The following is a 21,317-nucleotide window of genomic DNA, read 5'->3' as shown; positions in this document are numbered from 1 at the left end:
CCTGGATCCAGGTGTGAAGGTGACTTTCCAAGCACAGGACATCACTGGGCAGCCCAGAGCCTTTCCCTTTTCTTCACTTTGCAAGAAGGCTTGTCCTTGTAAACATCAGGTTATCTCTGAGCAGGATAAGGAGTCCAAACAAAAACAGGAAACTGACTGGTGAATCTTATAAACACAGAAGGAAAGAAGAGGCAGGGGAACATAACGGAACTGGTTTCCATTTGGGGCCAGGTTATGTTTGTTTTGCATTGCTCAAGATAATCTTAAATGTTTTTCCGAATTCAAGCAGTTGTCATCTCTGCTGCCCTCAGATATGCAGAGTTCTGTATGTATGCAAACATGGGTGGTGGCACCTTGTCAGGGTCCTTCAGTATATGGTGTGGATGGCTACTGTGTGTAGGAGTGGTCACTCAGGGCATCTAGGCCACCTGTTTCAGTTTCCTCATTGCTAAAGCAAATGTCGTGCAATGGTTTGTTTCAAACAATGGGAATTTATCGGTTCATGGTTTTGAGGCCAGAAGTCCAAATCAAGCCTCATCAGGGTGAGGCTGTCTTCCCCATGGCTAGTGTTCTGGGGCTGGCTGCTGGTGATCCTTGGTCTGGTCTCTTTGTCACACCACCCTAGTGCATGCTGATGTCACAGAGTCTGCGTGGACATATAGCAACACCGTCACTGTTTCATAGAACACAGTGATCTAGGACCAGAGTGTTTACTAGTCAGAATCTCAGGTTTAAAATAAATCTTACCTACCAAGTTTTTTTTAAAGATATCTTTGATATGTTTATAATTGTTCATAATTATAAAGATAATCTGTTATCTTTTTTTCTACAATAATGAAAGACTAGTTAAAAGTGACTTTTTAAAAATTACCATTTTAACTATTTTAAGTGTACAATTCAGTGACATTAAGTACATTCACAGTGTTAGGCAGTCATCACCTCTATTTGGTTCCAGAGCTTTTTTATCAGCCTCAAAGGAACCCGGTACTCATTAAGAAGTAATTCTTCATTTTCTCCTTCCCCAGCCCCTGGCAACCACTAATCTATTTTCTGTTTCTATGGATTTGCCTATTCTGGGTATTTCATAGAAATGGAATCATTTAATATGTGACCTTTTGTGTCTAGCTTCTTTCACTTAGCATAGCATTTTCAAGATTCATCCATGTTGTAGCATGTATCAGTATTTCATTCCTTTTAATGCTGAATAATATTCCATTGTATGGATATACCACATTTTGTTTATCCATTCATGAGATAATGGATGTTTGGCTTGTTTCCACCAAACAATAGCTAAAGCTATTGTGAATAGAGCTACTGTGAACAGTAGCTAATACTGTGAATAGAGCTATTGTGAACAGTAGCTAAAGCTATTGTGAATAGAGCTACTGTGAACATTCATATACAAGTTTTTGTTTGGAATCATGTTTTTAAATCTTATTCCTTTGAGTTTACCTGAGAGTGGAATTGCTGGGTCATATGGTAACTCTATGTTTGACTTACTGAGGAATTGCCAAACTGTTTTTCACAGAGGCTGCACAATTTTAAATTCCTACCAACAATGTAGGAGGGTTCTGATTCTCTCCCCTTCCCCTTCCTATTTGCTAAAGCTGCCATTATGCAAAATACCAGAAGTGGACTGGCTTTTATAAAGGGTGTCCATTTGGTTACAGATTTACAGTCCTAAGGCCATAAAAGCATCCAAACTAAGGCATCAACAAGAGGATGCCTTCACTGAAGAACGGCTGATGGTGTCCAGAACACCTCTGTCAGCTGGGAAGGCACGTGGCTGGCGTCTGCCTGTCCTTTGCTCCTGGATTGTGTTTCAAAATGGCTTTCTCTAAAAATGTCTTTGGGTGTCTGTCTTGGTTTCTCTCAGCTCCTGTGCATCCTTGCTTCTTTCTCCCAGGATGCTTCTAAGTGTCTTGGGGTCTCGTAGCTTCTCCGGGGCAAACTCTGGGCTTCATCTCTTACTTTAGCATCTCCAAATGTCCCTTTGTCTTCGTCTCCAAGCATCAGCATCCACGTAGGCTCTTTTAAGTACTCCAGTGAACTAATCAAGACCCATCCAGAGTGGGCGGGGCCCACACCTCTGTGGAAGTAATTAATCAGAGGTAATCAACAGACTGATGAGTCTGCCCCCACAAGATTGCATTAAAGAAAGTAGCTTTTTCTGGGGCACATAATATATCCAAACTGGCACACCTTCCCTTGTCTTCCTTCCCTTCGCCTTCTCTCCCCTCCCCTCATAGCCATTCTAGTGGGGAAGAAGTGGTATCTATTGTGGCTGTGATTTGCATTTCCTTAATGACTAATGATGTCGGTCATCTTTTCATGTGCTTATTGGCCATTTGTATCACTTCTTTGGAGAAATATCTATTCAAGTCCTTTGCCCAGTTTTAATTGGGTTGTCTTTTTGCTGTTGAGTTGTAAAGGTTCTTTGTATATTCTCAATACTAGAGTCTTATCAGATTATGATTTGAAAATATTTTTTTCACATTCTATGCATTGTCTTTTCACTCCCTAGATAATGTCTTTGAAGCACAATCATTTTAAATTTTGATGGAGTTCAATTTAATTTTTTTTCCTCTGGTTGTTTATACTTTTGATGTCATATCTAAGAAAGCATTGCCAAATCCAAGGTCATGAAGATTTATCCCTGTGTTTTCTTCCAATATTTTTATAGCTTTCGTTCTTATATTTAGGTTTCGATCTATTTTGAGTTGATATTTGTATGTGGTGTGAAGTAGGAGTCCTACTTGATTCTTTTGCATGTGGTTATCTGGTTGTCCTAGCACCATTTTTTTTTTTTTTTTTTTTTTTTTTTATATCTGTTGGTTTGTTTTTTTTTTTTTTTTTTTTAATCATCATTTTATTGAGATATATTCACATACCACGCAGTCATACAAAACAAATTGTACTTTCGATTGTTTACAGTACCATTACATAGTTGTACATTCATCACCTAAATCAATCCCTGACACCTTCATTAGCACACACACAAAAATAACAAGAATAATAATTAGAGTGAAAAAGAGCAATTGAAGTAAAAAAGAACACTAGGTACCTTTGTCTGTTTGTTTGCTTCCCCTACTTTTCTACACATCCATCCATAAACTAGACAAAGTGGAGTTTGGTCCTTATGGCATTCCCAATCCCACTGTCACCCCTCATAAGCTACATTTTTATACAACTGTCTTCGAGATTCATGGGTTCTGGGTTGTAGTTTAATAGTTTCAGGTATCCACCACCAGCTACCCCAATTCTTTAGAACCTAAAAAAGGTTGTCTAAAGTGTATGTAAGAGTGCCCACCAGAGTGATCTCTCGGCTCGTTTTGGAATCTCTCTGCCACTGAAGCTTATTTCATTTCCTTTCACATCCCCCTTTTGGTCAAGAAGATGTTCTCCATCCCACGATGCCGGGTCTACATTCCTCCCCGGGAGTCATATTCCACGTTGCCAGGGAGATTCACTTCCCTGGGTGTCTGATCCCACGTAGGGGGGAGGGCAGTGATTTCACCTTTCAAGTTGGCTTAGCCAGAGAGAGAGGGCCACATCTGAGCAACAAAGAGGCATTCAGGAGGAGACTCTTAGGCACAAATACAGGGAGGCCTAGCCTCTCCTTTGCAGCAACCGTCTTCCCAAGGGTAAAACTTATGGTAGAGGGCTCAACCCATCAAACCACCAGTCCCCTATGTCTGTGGTCATGTTAGCAACCATGGAGGTGGGGTAGGCGAATACCCCTGCATTCTCCACAGGCTCCTCAAGAGGGCACTACATCTTTTTTTTTTTTTCCTTGTTTGTCTTTTTTCTTTTTTCTTTTTTTTTTTTTTTTAACTTTCCCTTCTTTTTTAAATCAACTGTATGAAAAAAAAAGTTAAAAAGAAAACAAACATACAATAAAAGAACATTTCAAAGAGACCATAACAAGGGAGTAAGAAAAAGACAACTAACCTAAGATAACTGCTTAACTTCCAACATGTTCCTACTTTACCCCAAGAAAGTTACATAATATAGCAACATTTCAGTGAACTTGTTCCTACTACATCCATCACAAATTAACAGACCATAGTCATTTCTGGGCATCCCCAGAACGTTAAATAGCTTATCTGTTCTTCTTGGATTATTGTTCCCCCTTCCTTAATTGCTCTCTACTGCTAGTTTCCCTACATTCTACATTATAAACCATTTGTTTTACATTTTTCAAAGTTCACATTAGTGGTAGCATATAATATTTCTCTTTTTGTGCCTGGCTTATTTCACTCAGCATTATGTCTTCAAGGTTCATCCATGTTGTCATATGTTTCACCAGATCGTTCCTTCTTACTGCCGCGTAGTATTCCATCGTGTGTATATACCACATTTTATTTATCCACTCATCTGTTGAAGGACATTTGGGTTGTTTCCATCTCTTGGCAATTGTGAATAATGCTGCTATGAACATTGGCGTGCAGATATCTGTTCGTGTCACTGCTTTCCGATCTTCCGGGTATATACCGAGAAGTGCAATCGCTGGATCGAATGGTAGCTCTATATCTAGTTTTCTAAGGAACTGCCAGACTGACTTCCAGAGTGGCTGAACCATTATACAGTCCCACCAACAATGAATAAGAGTTCCAATTTCTCCACATCCCCTCCAGCATTTGTAGTTTCCTGTTTGTTTAATGGCAGCCATTCTAACCGGTGTTAGATGGTATCTCATTGTGGTCTTAATTTGCATCTCTCTAATAGCTAGTGAAGCTGAACATTTTTTCATGTGTTTCTTGGCCATTTGTATTTCCTCTTCAGAGAACTGTCTTTTCATATCTTTTGCCCATTTTATAATTGGGCTGTCTGTACTATTGTCATTGAGTTGTAGGATTTCTTTGTATATGCAAGATATCAGTCTTTTGTCAGATACATGGTTTCCAAAAATTTTTTCCCATTGAGTTGGCTGCCTCTTTACCTTTTTGAGAAATTCCTTTGAGGTGCAGAAACTTCTAAGCTTGAGGAGTTCCCATTTATCTATTTTCTCTTTGTTGCTTGTGCTTTGGGTGTAAAGTCTAGGAAGTGGCCTCCTAATACAAGGTCTTGAAGATGTTTTCCTACATTATCTTCTAGGAGTTTTATGGTACTTTCTTTTATATTGAGATCTTTGGTCCATTTTGAGTTAATTTTTGTGTAGGGGGTGAGGTAGGGGTCCTCTTTCATTCTTTTGGATATGGATATCCAACTCTCCCAGCCCCATTTGTTGAAAAGACCATTATGGCTCAGTTCGGTGACTTTGGGGGCCTTATCAAAGATCAGTCGGCCATAGATCTGAGGGTCTATCTCTGAATTCTCAATTCGATTCCATTGATCTATATGTCTATCTTTGTGCCAGTACCATGCTGTTTTGGCAACTGTGGCTTTATAATAAGCTTCAAAGTCAGGGAGTGTAAGTCCTCCCACTTCGTTTTTCTTTTTTAGAGTGTCTTTAGCAATTCGAGGCATCTTCCCTTTCCAAATAAATTTGATAACTAGCTTTTCCAAGTCTGCAAAGTAGGTTGTTGGAATTTTGATTGGGATTGCATTGAATCTGTAGATGAGTTTGGGTAGAATTGACATCTTAATGACATTTAGCCTTCCTATCCATGAACATGGAATATTTTTCCATCTTTTAAGGTCCCCTTCTATTTCTTTTAGTAGAGTTATGTAGTTTTCTTTGTATAGGTCTTTTACATCTTTGGTTAAGTTTATTCCTAGGTACTTGATTTTTTTAGTTGCTATTGAAAATGGTATCTTTTTCTTGAGTGTCTCTTCAGTTTGTTCATTTCTAGCATATAGAAACATTACTGACTTATGTGCATTAATCTTGTATCCCGCTACTTTGCTAAATTTGTTTATTAGCTCTAGTAGGTGTATCGTTGATTTCTCAGGGTTTTCTAGATATAAGATCATATCATCTGCAAACAATGACAGTTTTACTTCTTCTTTTCCCTAGCACCATTTGTAGAAAAGATAATTCTTTCACCATTGGATGGTCTTTACACCCTTGTCAAAACTCAGTTAGTGTATAGGTTTATTTCCGGACTCTCACTTCTATTCCATTGATCTGTATGTCTGATTTTGTGCCAGTACCACCCTGTTTTGATTACTGTTGCATTGTAGTAAGTTTTGAAATTGCAAAGTGTGAGTCCTCCTACTTTGTTCTTCTTTTCAAGATTATTTTGTCTATTCTGGGTCCCTTGCAATTTCATGTGAATTTCAGAATAAGCTCGTTGATTTCCACAAGGAAGACAGCCTGGATTCTAACAGGCATTGAGTTCAATCTGTAGATCAGTTTGGGGAGTTACTGCCAAAATATTGTCTTCTGATCATGAACATGGGATGGTTTTCCAGCTATTTATAGCTCAGTTTCTCTCAGAAATGTTTTGTGATTTTCAGGTATAAGTTTTGCACTTTTATTAAATTTATTCCTAAGTATTTTTTTCTTTTTGATGCTATGGTAAACAAAATTATTTTCTTAATTTTCTTTTGAGATTGTTCATGGCAAATGTATAGAAATGCAATTTATTTTTATATATTGATCTTGTATCCTGCAACTTCGTTGAATTCATCTATTACTTCTAGTAGTATTTTAGTGGGTTCCTTAGGGTTTTTAGTATATAAGATCTGTCACCTGCCAATAGAGATAGTTCTACTTCTCCTTTTTTAATCTCATTGCCTTTTATTTATTTATTTTTTTCTTTCCTAACTGCTATGGCTGGAGCCCACAGCACCATGTTAAATAGGAATGGCAGAAATGAACATCTCTGTCTTGTTCCTGATCTTAGGGGAAAAGTATCCAGTCTTTCACCATTAAATATAATGCTAGCTGTGGGTTTCATAAATATCCTTTATCAGGTTAGGGAAGTTCCCTCCTCTTCCTAGTTTTGTGAGTTCTTTATCATGAAAGGGTATTTGATTTTGTCAAATGCCTTTTCGGCATCTATTGAGATGACCATATGATTTTTGTTTGTTTATTCTGTTGCTATGATGTATTGCATTAATTGATTTTCAGATTTTAAACCAATCCTACCTTTCTGGGATAAATCCCACTTGATCATGGTGTGTAATTCTTCTTATAAGTTGTTGAATTCAATGTGCTAGTATTTTGTTGAGGATTTTTACATCCATGTTCATAAGAGATATTGACTTATAGCTTTCATTTTTTGTGATGTCTTTTGTTTTTAGTATCAGGGTAATAATGGTTTCATGAAATGATTTCTTTATTAACTGACTTAAATTTCCCCTTCTAACAGTTTTTGGGAAACTCTCAAATGTTCTGAAATATTTTTAGTTCAATTTGTGACTGGTTGTGGGAAGTAGTCTCACCTCTTCTATTTTTTGGAATAGTTTGTGAAGAATTGGTATTGATTCTTCCTTAAATATTTGGTAGAATTCAGCGGTGAGGCCATGGGGGCCTAAGCATTTTTGTGGGGAGGTTTTTTTTTTTTTGAATTTTAAACATTTTATTTTGAAATACATACAGAGAACTCCAAAATATCCCTGTCTACCAAGATACCCAGATACCCCAGTGTTAATATTTTGCCGCATTTGCTATATCATTCTATCTATCCTTCTCAGATGGAATGATTTCAATTGTCTAATCTTCCAGTTCTCTGATTCTTTCTTCTGCCATCTCTAATCTGTTATTAAACCCCTCTGGGAATTTTAAATTTCTGTTACTGTGTCCTCAGCTCTGTTTGGTTCCTTTCCGTAATTTCCATCTCTCTGTTGATATTCTCTTTGTGTTCCTCTCTTGTTTTCCTGATTTCCTTTAGTTTTGTCCCTGTTTTTCTGTAAGTCTTTGAGCATATTTAAGACCATTATTTTAAAGTCTTTGTCTGGTGTGTTCCAGGACTGATCCTTCTAATTGATGGTTTCTAATGCTTTAATCTTCTCCATTGCCTGGGCCATTGCTCTGTTTCTTTGTATGTTTTATCATCTTTTGTTGAAACCTGGGCATTTTGATATTTTAATGATGTATTGTTGATGGAATTTAGACTCTGTTAAGACATCTGTTCCTTAAGCTTGCGTGCAGCTAGTTTTATGACAGAGCTTTCCCTGATTGCCAGGAGCCAACAACAAAAAAAGGAAAAAAGAAAACACCTTTTCCATTCTTTGTAGCTTGACCTGCTGGAGTCCTCTTCTTCAAGCCCTACTTGATCCTTTCTGTGCATGCATCTTGTCTTGGGCATGTGCCTGTGATCCTAGGAATTCTCCCTTTTACTCAGATACAAAAGTCCCCACTTCCCTAGGAAAGTTTCCTCACACCCCTGGGCACTGCATTGTATGTCCTACAGCCAGCAACCCCTTGTTCCAGGGAGCAGGACTTAACTGCTCTCCCACAGCTTTCTGTAGGAGAATGCTGTGAGCCATCTTCTATGTAAAGGGCAAATTCTGGGGTAGGAGTCCCTCAGGACGCCACCAGACCAACTGGGCCAGACATACAAGCTCCCAGTATGTGTACGAGGGTTACTCTGCTCCCCCCAGAACCAGGACCAGGATCTGCACTGGGAGTGTAGGCAGGCTCTGTGCCAGGTGGGGGTGGGCAAGGGGCCAGCCAGGCTGCCAGGAGGTCCTGCTGCTTTTGATTGGCCTTTTATCTTGATTTGGCATTCTCCCTATTGCTGAAGTCCTTTAACTGTCTTCTGGAGCATTGAGAAAGATGTTTCTGCCAGTTCTTGGTGTTTTGTTCAAAGTGTCTGTAGAGCCCTGAAGCATCTCACTCCACCATCTTGATGTGGGCAGGGCCTGTGGGTAGTGTTTTGGTTACTAATTCAATATATTCCATTGTTATGGGTCTATTCGGATTGTTTATTTCTTCTTAATTCAATTTCGGTAGTCTCTGTCTTTCTAGGAATTTGTTCATTTCATGTACATTATCTAATTTGTTGGATACAATTGTTCATAATGTTCCTTTATAAACCCTTTTATTTTTTGTAAGCTCGATCGTAATGCACCCTCTTTCATTTCTGATTCAACTAATTTGAGTTTTGTCAATGTGTTTTTAAACAGACTCATTATTTCAGGTAGTTTTAGAGTACATGCTTATTGGGGGCCACAGTGAGATAGCACTACAGTTAAGAGATGATCAGAGGGAAATGGACTTGTAGGTATTTTCTTATCTGTTCACATTTCTACTGGAAATGAGTATTATTTTCATGTTATTTTTTGATGATTATACCCTGACTGTTTCCAAGAACGTGAATAGTGGCTACTGCTAGGATCAGCCCATTGCTCCTGTGGTTTCATGATTTTGACATAGTTTCTGTGAGACTAGATTTGGTAGTGTGTATACTGGGGTATGTATGTGTGTGTGCACAAGTGTGCACCTGTGTATGCAAATTCTTAAAAAGTTCTACCTTATAGTTATTAACTTTGTAACTTATAAAATAGATTTCTGATTGTGCCACCCTACTTCCCCTTTGACCTAGCAAAAACTACAGCAGCAAATTCTTTAGGCTTCTCTATCTTTAAGCTTAAAGTTTTTAGATTTGGGGTTATGTACTTTCAGGAAAAGTTTTCTCACTAAAATAAATTCTTTTTTTCCCCATTTGTATTTGTTTTCATATGTATATCAAAAAAACTTTAAGTAATTTTGCTCTCCGATTTTCCCCTACATTAAAAAATAAAATTTCACCTAGCCCTTTTCTGATCATTGCCCTTTTGAAAATGGCTAAACTGAAACCTTGTTTTCTTTTTGGATGATACAGAATAAACAAGGAGTCATTTATGAAAAAAAAATCTCTCGCTTTCAGTTCCTCTTGGTTAACTGACTTTTAAATACAATAGAATTTTCCCTTTTAACAGTTTTTGGGAAACTCTCACATGGTTCTGAAACATTTTTAGTTCAGGCAACTGGTTCTGTGGGGAGGCCTTAAGCCCCTTTTGAGACAGTTGGGCCCTTTCTATATTTCATTGTATGAGACCAAAGTGGTGGAAAATCCCTACTGACGTTTTCTTTCCTTCACTGGTAAGTTGTGGAGGCGGCCCCCATACCTAGTAATTATTAGATCTACCTTGAGAACTTCAAAAAACATACGATTTCCTGGACCTTACCTCCTCCAGAATTCAAACCAACAGTCCTGTCCTCTGACAGGGTATCTTTTAAATCCAAAAGATGTTTTGGGAGACGAGGTGTCGTGATGAAGTCATTGAATGTGGGATGATATGGCTTTGGTTTTGAATCTAGACCCTTAGTTCCATATGACCCTCGGCTCAATAATTTAATTCTGTTCCTCAATTTCTACATTCGTCAAATGGAAATAGTAGCACATTCTTAGGTGGTTGCAAGAAACAAACATGAGCACCATGTGAACTTGCTTAGTCAAATGTAAAGTGACACAGGACATTAGTAACTACTGGTGGTCAGAGAGCTGATGGAACCAGGTTTCATAAATGTAGTTTTACTATGAGTATGACTTTATTTCCAAAGCATTCGTTTCTAAACATGGGTTTGTCAGTGTGACTGTAAGCAAATTTAAGTTACCTCTTGGGCTCTACGAGAGAGTCTGATAGAAGGATTGTACCAAAGGACTCTTCTCCACAAAAGGAGTGTCATCTCCACATACTCTGTACATCTTTGTTTGTACTCTTGGCTGTTTTTTATGGAACAGGAGACACAGAGTGGTTAGAACATTGGAAATCTATTTCTTTTGAATACACCAAGCAGATTGTGATATTCATTCTCTGTAACCGTGACCTCAGATAACCCCAACTTCCCTTTAGCAGCACAGATGGGTGTTATTTTGGAAAGTTACCTAATTTTTAATTCACCCATGGCAGCTGCAGTTCTTATTTACCAAGGGAGGGGAATAAATTATAAGAATAAGCATAAAAAGTTTTAGTCAGTTGTCAGTTCTTAGGCGTGCCATAAAAGAGAAGAGGTGCAGTAACGGAAAACATTGATGTTTCCCAAATGATCACCATTGACCTTGGAATGTATTCCCGCTCTTCCATGCGCTGCATGACTCTGCGCCTCACCTGAGGTAGACTATCAAGATTTGGGGCCCAGCTTGATTCACAGATTTTATTGTAGATGATTAACAAATCCAGTGATACTTAGTGGGGGATCTTACTGCTTAGAACTATTTAAGAACCTCGTCCATGTAGGCTGAGACCCATAGCTGTAGTTCTTCTTTGCTGTTCTTTTTTTTTTCAGGAAAAGAAGATTTTTCAGATCCCCTGGATGCATGCGGCTAGACATGGATGGGATGTGGAAAAAGATGCTCCACTCTTTAGAAATTGGGCAATCCATACAGGTATTAAAACCCCTGCTTGTGAAGAGAGGCAGGCATTAGCACCTGCTTTTGTTTTCTTTACACATATAAAATCTCCTGATTTGTGGCCTCATGAAGTTAGCTCTGCAAAAATCTATAAATTGTGCCCTATGCTGGGGACACATGGGGTACCAGCATCCCATAGAATCTCAATCCTGGGGTCTCCCATAAATGTAGTATTCTGAGAAGTTCTCCAGGTGTGTGCAAAAAGACTCTAAAACTCATTTGTTCTGGAGGTGTAAGCTTGGGTTGAATGTATCTGCCAAAATGGTAGTCAGGAATGTATTTATTACAAAATTTAAGTAAGGATTTGCTTACTAGAATGATTTAATATTTGAAGGTCAGAAGAAAAAAAACAAAGAACACAAGTTACTCCTGCTAGTTGGCTTTCCAGCCTTCTATACCACTTACCTTAACCCTTCATTCTGCTGCCGTCATAATTTTCCTTCAAGCTGTTTGGTGTAGCCGGGACGAACTACTTGTCCCAGTTTGCCCTGAACTGGCCGGGTTTTAAAACTAAATTCCAGCATCCTGAGACCCTCCTCGCTCAGTCCTAGGCACAATGAGACAGTTGGTTGCTTTAGGTACAGCCTGAATGAAAAGCTTTCTGTGTCCACCTGACCTGCAGTTCTATATTTCAAGAAATTCTTATACTGTGTCTGAATTTTTCCTCTTTTTTCTTAACCTCTGCTTATTTTGTTAGGAAAGCATCAACCAGGAGTAGATAAACCTGATCCAAAAACATGGAAGGCAAATTTCCGATGTGCCATGAACTCCTTGCCTGATATTGAAGAAGTCAAGGATAAAAGTATAAAGAAGGGAAACAATGCCTTCAGAGTGTACCGGATGTTGCCCTTATCTGAACGACCTAAGAAAGGTAGATAAAGATATTTACTGGCTAAAAAAAATTGATCACTTATTATATATCGTAATAACTTCTTGATGTCTTTATTTCCACATCTGTACTCACTCCAAAGGTGAAACCCCTCTACTGGGGGTCATAATTCTGCCCTTACCTGGGTGAGAAAAATGACTTTCAGGTCACAAAAAGCAGTAAAAAAGAAACATTGGAATTTTGACCATGTACAGATTAAGGCAGCAAGGTTCCTTGAGAGCTTCAGAAGCAGATGAGTTTAGGAGAAACCTTTCTCTGTGTGTGCTTCACGAATTAATCCCAAACTATTTTTTTTTGTTGTTGTTGCCACAGGAAAGAAACCAAAGACAGAAAAAGAAGATAGAGTTAAACACATCAAGGTAATCTTTGGTTGTTCAGAGAGAAAGGCCAAAGTTGTGACCATATTAATGACTGATGTTCTGTTTCATAGAAACAAGAAATTGGCTCTCTGTGAAGTATTTAATCTTTCTTCTTTTGCTGTTGTGTTTTATGTACTTTACATGTCTTCTCTTTGGCATGCAACCACTTGCAGACACAAGTACATATATCCCTTGCTTAATCCAATTTCACTGAGAAATTTATGAATGAAGTCACATGTTCAAACTGAGCTTGACAGTCTCCAGCCGCCATCTGGTCTCCAGAACTATGATCGGCTGCTCGCTTTGTTCCAGCCAAGCTCCAGCAACCAGCTAAAGTCTGATGATATTAAGTGCAGTTTCCGGTTTTAAATATATGTTAATATATGTTAATATATATTAAATATCATATACTTAGACTAAAATGTATCAAATATATTTTATATAATTTATGTATATTTAATGGCAGACCATTAGGATAGGGACTCAGTCGTCAACGAAGGCATTTGGTGTGGTTCTTGATAGTTTTCTGCTCTGCTTCAGAACCAGCTCTCACATCTCTCAAGGGTTTTTCACTGTGTGTGTGCGCGCGCGCTTGTGTGTGTGAGCTTTGCTGTTGAGCGTAGACTGAACTCCCCCTGCAGTTAATTCTGCTCAGCCGCCGTGGTTTGAGGATCTTTGGGCCGTACATTGGGTAGTTTTGGTCACATAATGAGAGTATGACCAAATGTGCTGTTTGCAATTAGGGACAAATGTCATCTGCTAAGCAAGAGGCAGACATCCCTTTCACAGCCTCACAGACCATCAGAGAGAAGATCTAGTTCACTAACCTCAGTTTGAGATGAAGAAATTGTGGCTCAAGAGAGTTGAGTGATGTGTGCCCAAGGTCACAGTTACGTAGCACTGAGCTTGAGTGAGATGCCAAGTATTCTGATTTTAACCTAGAATAACTGTTGAAGGAAAAACCAGACTCTCCAGACAGCACAGTGTTTAAAAACAGGCCAATGTGTTGAAGTAGTGGGAAAAGATACAAAGTATTTACTCTAGATACAAAGTTAGACTTGTGAAGGCAGTTTGATTTTGAGGGGAAACAGATCAATGGCTAAAATTTTAGAGCTGTTTGCCTCTAGGATGGAACGTTTTAGTAGTGATACTTCCGGTTTCACTTTCAATATTTTTAGTTTGACTTATTTTAAACTTGGCACAGTATTAAGGCCCAAGTTTTTAAAACTTTTTATTGTGGAAAATTTTTATATGCATAGGGAGAGACAAATGAGTATAATTTACCCCAAGGACCATTGCTCCAATTTCAACATTAATCAGTTCATGGCCAATTTTGTTTTGTTAAGTACCTCCACCCGCTTCCCCATCTCCAATATGAAATTGCTCATATTCAACCAATTTGACTTAGAAAAACAATTTCATAAGGTTTAACTCAATATTTTGAAGCAAATTCCAAACACTGCATCATTTCTTCCATAACCATTTTAGTATATATCTTGAAAAGATGAATGAATGCACTTTAGAAATACCATGGTATCCTTATCATATCTGAAAAATTAACAGTAATTCCCCAGTGTCATCAAATATCTAATGTTCAAATTTCTAGTTTTCTCATAAACGTTATCACTTTTGTATAGTTTATTTGTTTGAATTAGGATCTAGATAAGGTCCAAATGCTGTGATTTTGGCTTATGTCTTTAAGTTTTTTTAACCTGTAAGTTTTTCCTCTGTCATTTAAAAAGTATACTGTTTTTTCATTGAAAAACCTAGCTGTCAGTCCTGCCAAGTTTTCCATGGTTGGGATTTTTTTTAAGGCCCACATTTTGATTAGTGTTGTTTTATCAGAAAAAGATAACTTCCCCTTAAATATGTGACTTTGAAGAATTTGCTAGAATATTAAGTGTAGCTGTTTCATATTCACTGTTATTTTCACAACATCTAGCTCAGTGCCTGGCACAAAACATGTAATTAATACATATTTGATGGCCAAATAGAGGCATAAATATTTGCTGACTAAAAAGGTACATAAGTAAATGTAATTTCTGGGGTGGGAGTGGAGGGTTTTACATTAGAATACAGATTTAATTAATAATGGCAGTTAATGGAGAAATAGGAATGGAGTAATAGTAACTTTTATCAAATGTTGCTCAAACTCATCCACTGTATTTGTGCACCACTAAGAAAGAAAAGCAGTTTCTGATGAAACCACGACACTTCATGGATTCTAACGTCCATCCTATTTTGGAGATGGTGGGAGTGTGAGGAAATGTGCTTTTGAGAATCAAAGACATGTGGTTTTCACACAAATAAAGGATATCTGCAATCATGGTGGCACTGGCAGGGTTGCCTTGCAAATGAGCAAGTTGTGGAAGGTGCAGCCCTGGGTGGGTTCTGGCTGGGATGACCCAGGGAACTGAATGCGAAGGGACAACAATGCAGGACAAAGTGAAATCCTTAAGTGATAAAGATGAAATTTGTCCCTTAAAGGGCTATTGCTTCTTCAGCAGAAGCCAGGTGATTCATCACAGATAAGCAAAGCCTAACTTTTGGATTTTAAATGTTCTTGCTTCCATTCTGCAAGGTAGCAGTGGAACATGGAGAAGGCCGGTGAGCTTCCCGTGTTCTCTGGTTCACAGCTGCTGAAGCCATAATGTTGATTTTATATTTCTGCAGAATATAAAAGTTTCAAAAGTTAACTCCCGGGTTGTCTGGAATTGTGTGGTAAAACTATCTTATCCTTATTGAGTGATTAAGTCATTGCTTTTTGATATATGCCAAAGCACCAATGCCCCGAGTTAATAAGTCCTGTCAAGTAAGTCAGTGGATGTATTAGCTAGGTTTCTCCCATTGAGAAAATGTGTCTTGTGTGCAGTAACCAGAATATGAAAATTTGCTGTTTAAGTTGAATTGAAGCTTTTCCAGTTGGATTGAAGCTTTAATTAGCAAACAGCATTTAGGACGTGCAGGATGAGTGTCAGAATTTTTCCTGGATCATTCAGGTGATTTATCTCTGTGCTGTATAGTCCACCCAGCAGACATTTGCTCCGAAACTGGGAGACCAGGGCCGTTGGCTGTGTGGTTGCTGCAGAAACGCTGTCTTGGCATTCTCTGACGTTTTCTTCATGAGTAGATCCTGTATACTTTCTGGGCTGTTTTACTTAAACTGAGCCCTGCCTGTGTGGAGGCAGTGGACTATCTGAGGAAATAAGAACAAGGAGCACAGTAGTGGTCAAGACTAGATTGTCCATCACCTGTGCATATATGTGTTTCAAAAAATACCATGGTACAGATTGCTCTTGGGAATTCAGACAAGTCCAGATCAGTGAGGATAGGAGTGGGTAAAATGGAAGGGTAGTAGCTGACACTTTTGAGCCCCTACCAAGTTCCAAGCTGTAATTATTAACTTATTTAGTTCTCCTTGTGCGGGCAGGTTATCTCCCTCTTGCGTACGAGGAAGTGGAGGCAAGGTGTCATTTGCCCAAGGGTGCACTGCTTTATGGAGTTGAGCTTTGAATCCAGGCCAGACTAACTCCAGAACCCACACTCTTTCGCCCTGCCCAGTGCCTCTCAGCAGTTCAGAAGCCAAGTGTCCTGAGCCAGGCCTTGGAAGGCAGACAGGGTAAAAGGGTGGTCATTGCCCAGCACCAGGAGCACCGTGAATGAAGGCCTGGACATCAGGGTCGCTGTTTGGTCCTCACTGGACAAGTTAGGAAACTGGCTTACTTTGAGCAGCTTTTGGATGTGGGAAAGCAAGAGGTAACAACATGCAGTAGGGTGGCCCCGGATTATAAATTAATACTTGCTGACTCATAGGGGTGTTTGCAGATGGGGTTTACATGCTTTCAAGCTGAAAGATGCTTCCAGGTCAGAGCATTAGTGTTACGATGGAAAATATAATTGTGGAGGGCCTCTAAGGTCACTTGGTAAAGAGTAGGCTGGGTCTGTATTGGTTCTGAAAGCGCACCTGTGGGGAGAAATTGGAAAGCAGATATTGATTCAGCAGAACTTTCTAACAGTGAGATGAGTGGAATTAAAAAACAGCATGCTTTCTATCACTGTTCAAAGACAGGACAGATGCCACCTACCAGGGCTGTGAGTGGAGTGATTCCACTGTCGGGTTGAAGAGGTCTTCTGCTTTCAGATGTCAATCAGATGAAAACACATGCCAGCAACTGACTTGAAAAACAGATAAAATCAGAGCTGCCCTGGGTGAAAGAGGCTCCCAGGCTTGCCCTGCCTGCTCTGCTTCCCCCCCGTCTCTTGTGCGGCACTTGAGGGGACTGGTCAGAGCACAGTTTAAAAACTGATCAGCTAAATAACTCTGTGGATGGTTTTATGAAGTAAGGCACAGTTGAACTCCTTGGAGCAGATTTGGGGCACTATGGGATTGATGTTGAAGGAAGGACTATTCTCACAGAGACAGCGAGAAAGGGATGGAGGGGAAGAGACAGTTCTTCCAAGAATGAAGGAGGATATGGTGAGTGAAAATAGGAATTGATGAGAAGACCCTGAGTTTTCAAATCTCAGAGGGGGCAGTGTTGGGAAGGGAGCTTGTTGTGTGAAGATGGTGAGTTTAACTTTAAAAATGTTGAGTGTGAAATGACAGAGAGCCCTCTCAAGCAAATGTTGGGTAGAAAGTTGGATCTGACAAGCATAGAGCTCAGGTAAGTGTTCAGGGTAGAGTGGTGTGGTCATTTACTCAAGAATGTTATTCAGGGCCTTGAAAACAGGTGCCTTCTCCAAGAGGTAAAGACAAAGACTCAGTGAAAAGAGGAAGAGAATAGGGAGCCAAGAAAAATGTCAAATCGGAAGTCACAGCAGGAAAGAGAGGAAGAGAATGAAGATGGCCTAGTTCCAAGGAAGGAAAGGAAGCAGAGTGTTTTTAGGACTAGGTTTCTCCTGTACTCAATGCAAACTCTTCTTTACCTCCATTCTGTAGTATTGGTCCCGTTTCCCCTTGATAATCAGGATCGATCAACGCAGCTAGTATGGTAAATCCCTTCTTTGCCTGTTGACTCAGAGGCATGAGGAGCCCAAAGTGGCCAGGTGGCAGTCTTAACTTCCAGTTCCATGGAATCAGTGTTGTGTCCCCTGGTGGAAGCAGTCCTCCTTTTGGAACTAAGACCTGTATACCAGCAGAGGTTAAGGTTGTGGAGACAGAAAACAAAATTTTTTTCTAGTGGATCACTAGGAGAAATCATGAGTAGTGCCATGCTCGTTTCCGCTCCTTGATTCCTGGACCCATGGGAGAACAGCACCATAGAGTGGATGCTGATTTAGAACATATACAGCCTCCTGGAGAACACTGCCCCAGCCCTGCAGAATATTGCCACACAGCTGGCACCGTAATTTAGCCTTCAAAAGGCCATTCCAACATTCTGTCAACCCAGATGCTTTTACTAGTTTTCCTAGAGCTTCTGTTCTTAGTGGCATTGGGGTCTCCATGGTGTGAAGTGTGCATGTCCCCAGGGTCTGGTTGCCTGGGACCGGAATGTCAGCTTTTAAGAAGCCCGGCTGTCAGCCTGAAGCTTTTGTTAGCAGAGATATCTAGAGATGCCCTTAAATTTGATGTCCTTGAATTTGGCGTCAAGGAGACTGATTTTGAGCAGATGAATTAGTGCATGTTTATGGTGGGCTGGGGATAGGGGATGAGAGTTGATTTTATGGCCACGGTACTAGATCTTAGAGGAGGGAGGCTGCAGACAAGGCGCTGTGGCACCAGACAAGACAGAAGGGCTCGGAGCACAGGATGAGGGCACCTGGCCAGGGAGGCCCTCTGCTGCCTTCCTCCCAGGCCCACCTCTTAGCCCACCCTGCAAGTGTAGCTTTGAGACCTACCAAAGGAGTATCATTTTAGAGGACTAAAGAAAGCCACGCCTGTCCCCAAAATCTCTCTTGTACCGGTTTGCTTTTGCCACAAAATCACTTTAGGATTCCATAGTGACAGCATAGGCTTACTGGCATAAATACTTGGCAGTCGTTGTTCCACGGAGGAGTCTGAATGGAAGTGCAGTCTTCTTTTGGTTTCGTTTGGAGAGAGGTGGGAGGGTTAGAAACCAAGAAGATTATAGGAGGTCTGATTTGCAGGAGGGCCTGTATCTAAAGCAAGAAAGGGACCAGAAAGAAGAGGCTGAGGCAGGCTGAGCTAGGCCAGGTTACAGTGCAGTAAGGCAGGGGACAGTTAGTACGGGGCTGGGGATGGCGTCAGAGGGGACGTGGAGAGGCTGTTGGCAGAGGCAGAGCACATATTGCATAGAGAACCATATGCTTCCTTTTCCACATTTGAGTTCCTTGGCTTTATTTTGGTATGCTTAGGTTCAGCTCATCTCACTTCTAATCCTTTCAAAAGTTTTGACTGAGTATGATGCCTGTCTTTCTCTGTGAACCTGCTGTTTGGCACCTTGGCTCTGAGAGGCATTTCAGGAAAGAGCTGGCTAGGTTTTGTATAACTTGCTACATTGCCCTTCCAGAGTGGTAGTGCCAGTAAGGTCGTTGGCATTGAAGACCTTGGAATTGACTGTTTTGTTTGAGGTGTTTTGTTTGTTTGGGAGGAGTGAAACGATGTTCAAAATAGGGCTGCCTCAGCCTCCACCAATAGAACATACTGTTGTATTTTGAAAGTAGTGCAAGATACATGGGTTTATTAAGACAGGAAGCTGCTGGAATAGAACCATATCCAGGACCCAAAAACTGGGTTCAATTCCTTTCTCTCCTCAGGCTAAGAGAAGTGTGATCTTGGAAAATTAATTTAGTCTCTGAGTCACAGTTTTCTCAAGTGTAAAGTGATGGAAGTATCACTTGCCACTAATTAAACCACAGATCATATGAAACCCTTAGAGGTCTTTAATTGAGAAACCAGAATAATTTAGGTTTACACCTATATGCTTATTCATTATAAGAAACAGAAACAGAATGAGTAAAATATAATAAGAGAAGAAAAGAAACCCATAAAAACTAGCAATTCTTGCTGTGGTTTCTTCACATGTTCTGTTGTTAGTTCCTTCCAAAGGAATTCAAGAAATTTACATAGAGTAATGAAATGTGGAGCATCACTGGCAAAAGAAGGGGCCATTGAAAAGAGACAGGAAGGCACCATCCGAGACATAGAATTGCAGTAGTGTCAGATAGTTCAGCTCAAGACGTTGTCTAGCGGGAGTCGGCCCTTCCTACTGGATGTCAGAGAGGGGTCAAGGGAAGGGGACTTGAGAAAAGGTCATTAGAGTTGGGAAAGAACAGGCTTTCATTGGTGCCAGGCACGTACTGATCTCTTTTATCTTTACATCATTCCTGTGACGTGGGTACTATTATCATCCTCATTTTATAGCTCTCTGCAGCATCATAGGAGAGGCTTGAAGAGGTTAAGTGAAGTCCCCAGCTAGCGAGAGGTGGAGCCAGGCTTTGCCACGGGCCTGTCTGACTCCAGAGCCTGTGCTCAGTGGTGGGAGCTCGATTCCACAAGTGGAAGGCAAGTGGGACCACAGACCTTATCAAGCTGGGCGAGGAGGTGAAGTTAAACAGGGTGGACACTTGTTCAAAAGTTTGCCTATAAAAGGAAGGGAAAAAATGATGACTCAAGTCATAGTCAAGTGAGTTTTCTTGTTTTTTTTCTTTTCCAGCAAGGTCAGGCTTCTTAATTGGAGCTTGTAAAAAAGGGAAAATCCTGGACTCTAGGGAAGAAAGGGGTAAAAATTCTGCCCAGTGGGGCTGCTCTGGGCCCTTCCTCATGTTTGAATTTTCTTACATCTTGTAAACCATGCAGTGTACGATTTTTAAAAACTGAGCTGTACAGTGAAGTGATGCCTTTAAAGTCATGTTTCTCATGGTGGGAAGCTGTCAGGTGGGATAATGAAGAAGGAGAGAATTTTCTCTGGGGTGTTACTTCCCTATGCGGGAACTGGGGAAGCTCATCATTGATTCTAAGTGTATGTAAGTAAATTGTTAAAAATACCCAACATGCCTTAGAGTTGAACACCATTCTTAACTTTTTTACCTCACGCAGTCCTCAGCTCAAAGTCCTGTGTCTTTCCACCCTTCCACCCTCTTCTTCCATTTTGATTCTCCCAGCAGTCGTCCTCTGTGGCTTTTTTTTCTATGTGTCTGACCTGATTGTTTTCATAGAAGCAAATGCAGTCTAACCTGCGATCAAAATGCTGAAAGTCAGTTTGTACCTTAGGACTGGCTTCCCCAGAGTTAGTCAGCCCTCTCAGAGGTATGGAGGGTTCTAGTGTATTTGAATACGTAGATTTTAGAACTGTAATAAGGAAAAGGGATTTGCTCTCATTATTTCATTAGTATGAATGTGAAGCCTCTTGGGCTGGTTGGAGCATTCAGTCATTTGAAGGGCACAATGTGAAACAAAAGGGGTTTGGGCTTGTCTGGCTGGACTCCATCCACATGGCTGGAAGTGTGGCCCATGTTATCAGCCAGCCGCCTAGTTCAGGATGCTCAAATGGCCAGAGTTTTATGGCAAACCACATCTGAGGAGAATTCATCCACAACTTCCTCTAGGTTCCTTCTGTTCTTGGGCCAATCAGTGAGGCAGAGCTTTTTCTAAGAAATAATTGCACAAGGGGTGGCATAAGTTCTTCCTTTAGAGAGAAGACCTGGGGTTCATGCTTGAGCACTCCATCCGAGAAGCAACACTTGGAATCTGTGCAGTGCAGTGCCTCTACACAGACAAGTTCTGTAGCTCTGTTTAACTCCCAAGCTACTGCCTACAGGTGTAAGTATTTTCATAAAGGCAAGCCAGATGCTCTGATACCATTTTTATTTTTAAGAGAA

The 21,317-nt window shown here is 40.2% G+C and overlaps 1 protein-coding gene across 2 annotated transcripts in view; it reads left to right on the top strand.

Annotated features, from left to right (window-relative positions):
- The window catches only part of IRF2 (interferon regulatory factor 2), a 91,054-nt gene that overhangs the window by 50,031 nt on the left and 19,706 nt on the right, over positions 1-21,317 (top strand). Inside the window, exons 1-4 of one of the 2 annotated variants that reach the window (XM_037831091.1) lie at positions 9,667-10,991; positions 11,165-11,264; positions 11,986-12,159; positions 12,490-12,536. In XM_037831091.1, the coding sequence (XP_037687019.1) occupies positions 11,192-11,264; positions 11,986-12,159; positions 12,490-12,536 (294 nt within the window). In that variant the 5' untranslated portion in view covers positions 9,667-10,991; positions 11,165-11,191. Of the gene's footprint in view, positions 1-9,666; positions 10,992-11,164; positions 11,265-11,985; positions 12,160-12,489; positions 12,537-21,317 lie in introns of those variants that run through there. The other variant, XM_037831090.1, reaches the window with a different exon arrangement.

This window comes from Choloepus didactylus, chromosome 3 (assembly GCF_015220235.1).
Source record: "Choloepus didactylus isolate mChoDid1 chromosome 3, mChoDid1.pri, whole genome shotgun sequence".
NCBI classification, from domain to species: domain Eukaryota; kingdom Metazoa; phylum Chordata; class Mammalia; order Pilosa; family Megalonychidae; genus Choloepus; species Choloepus didactylus.
The sequence above is the reverse complement of the archived record's forward strand: the minus strand, read 5'-3'. Positions and strand labels throughout refer to the sequence as shown.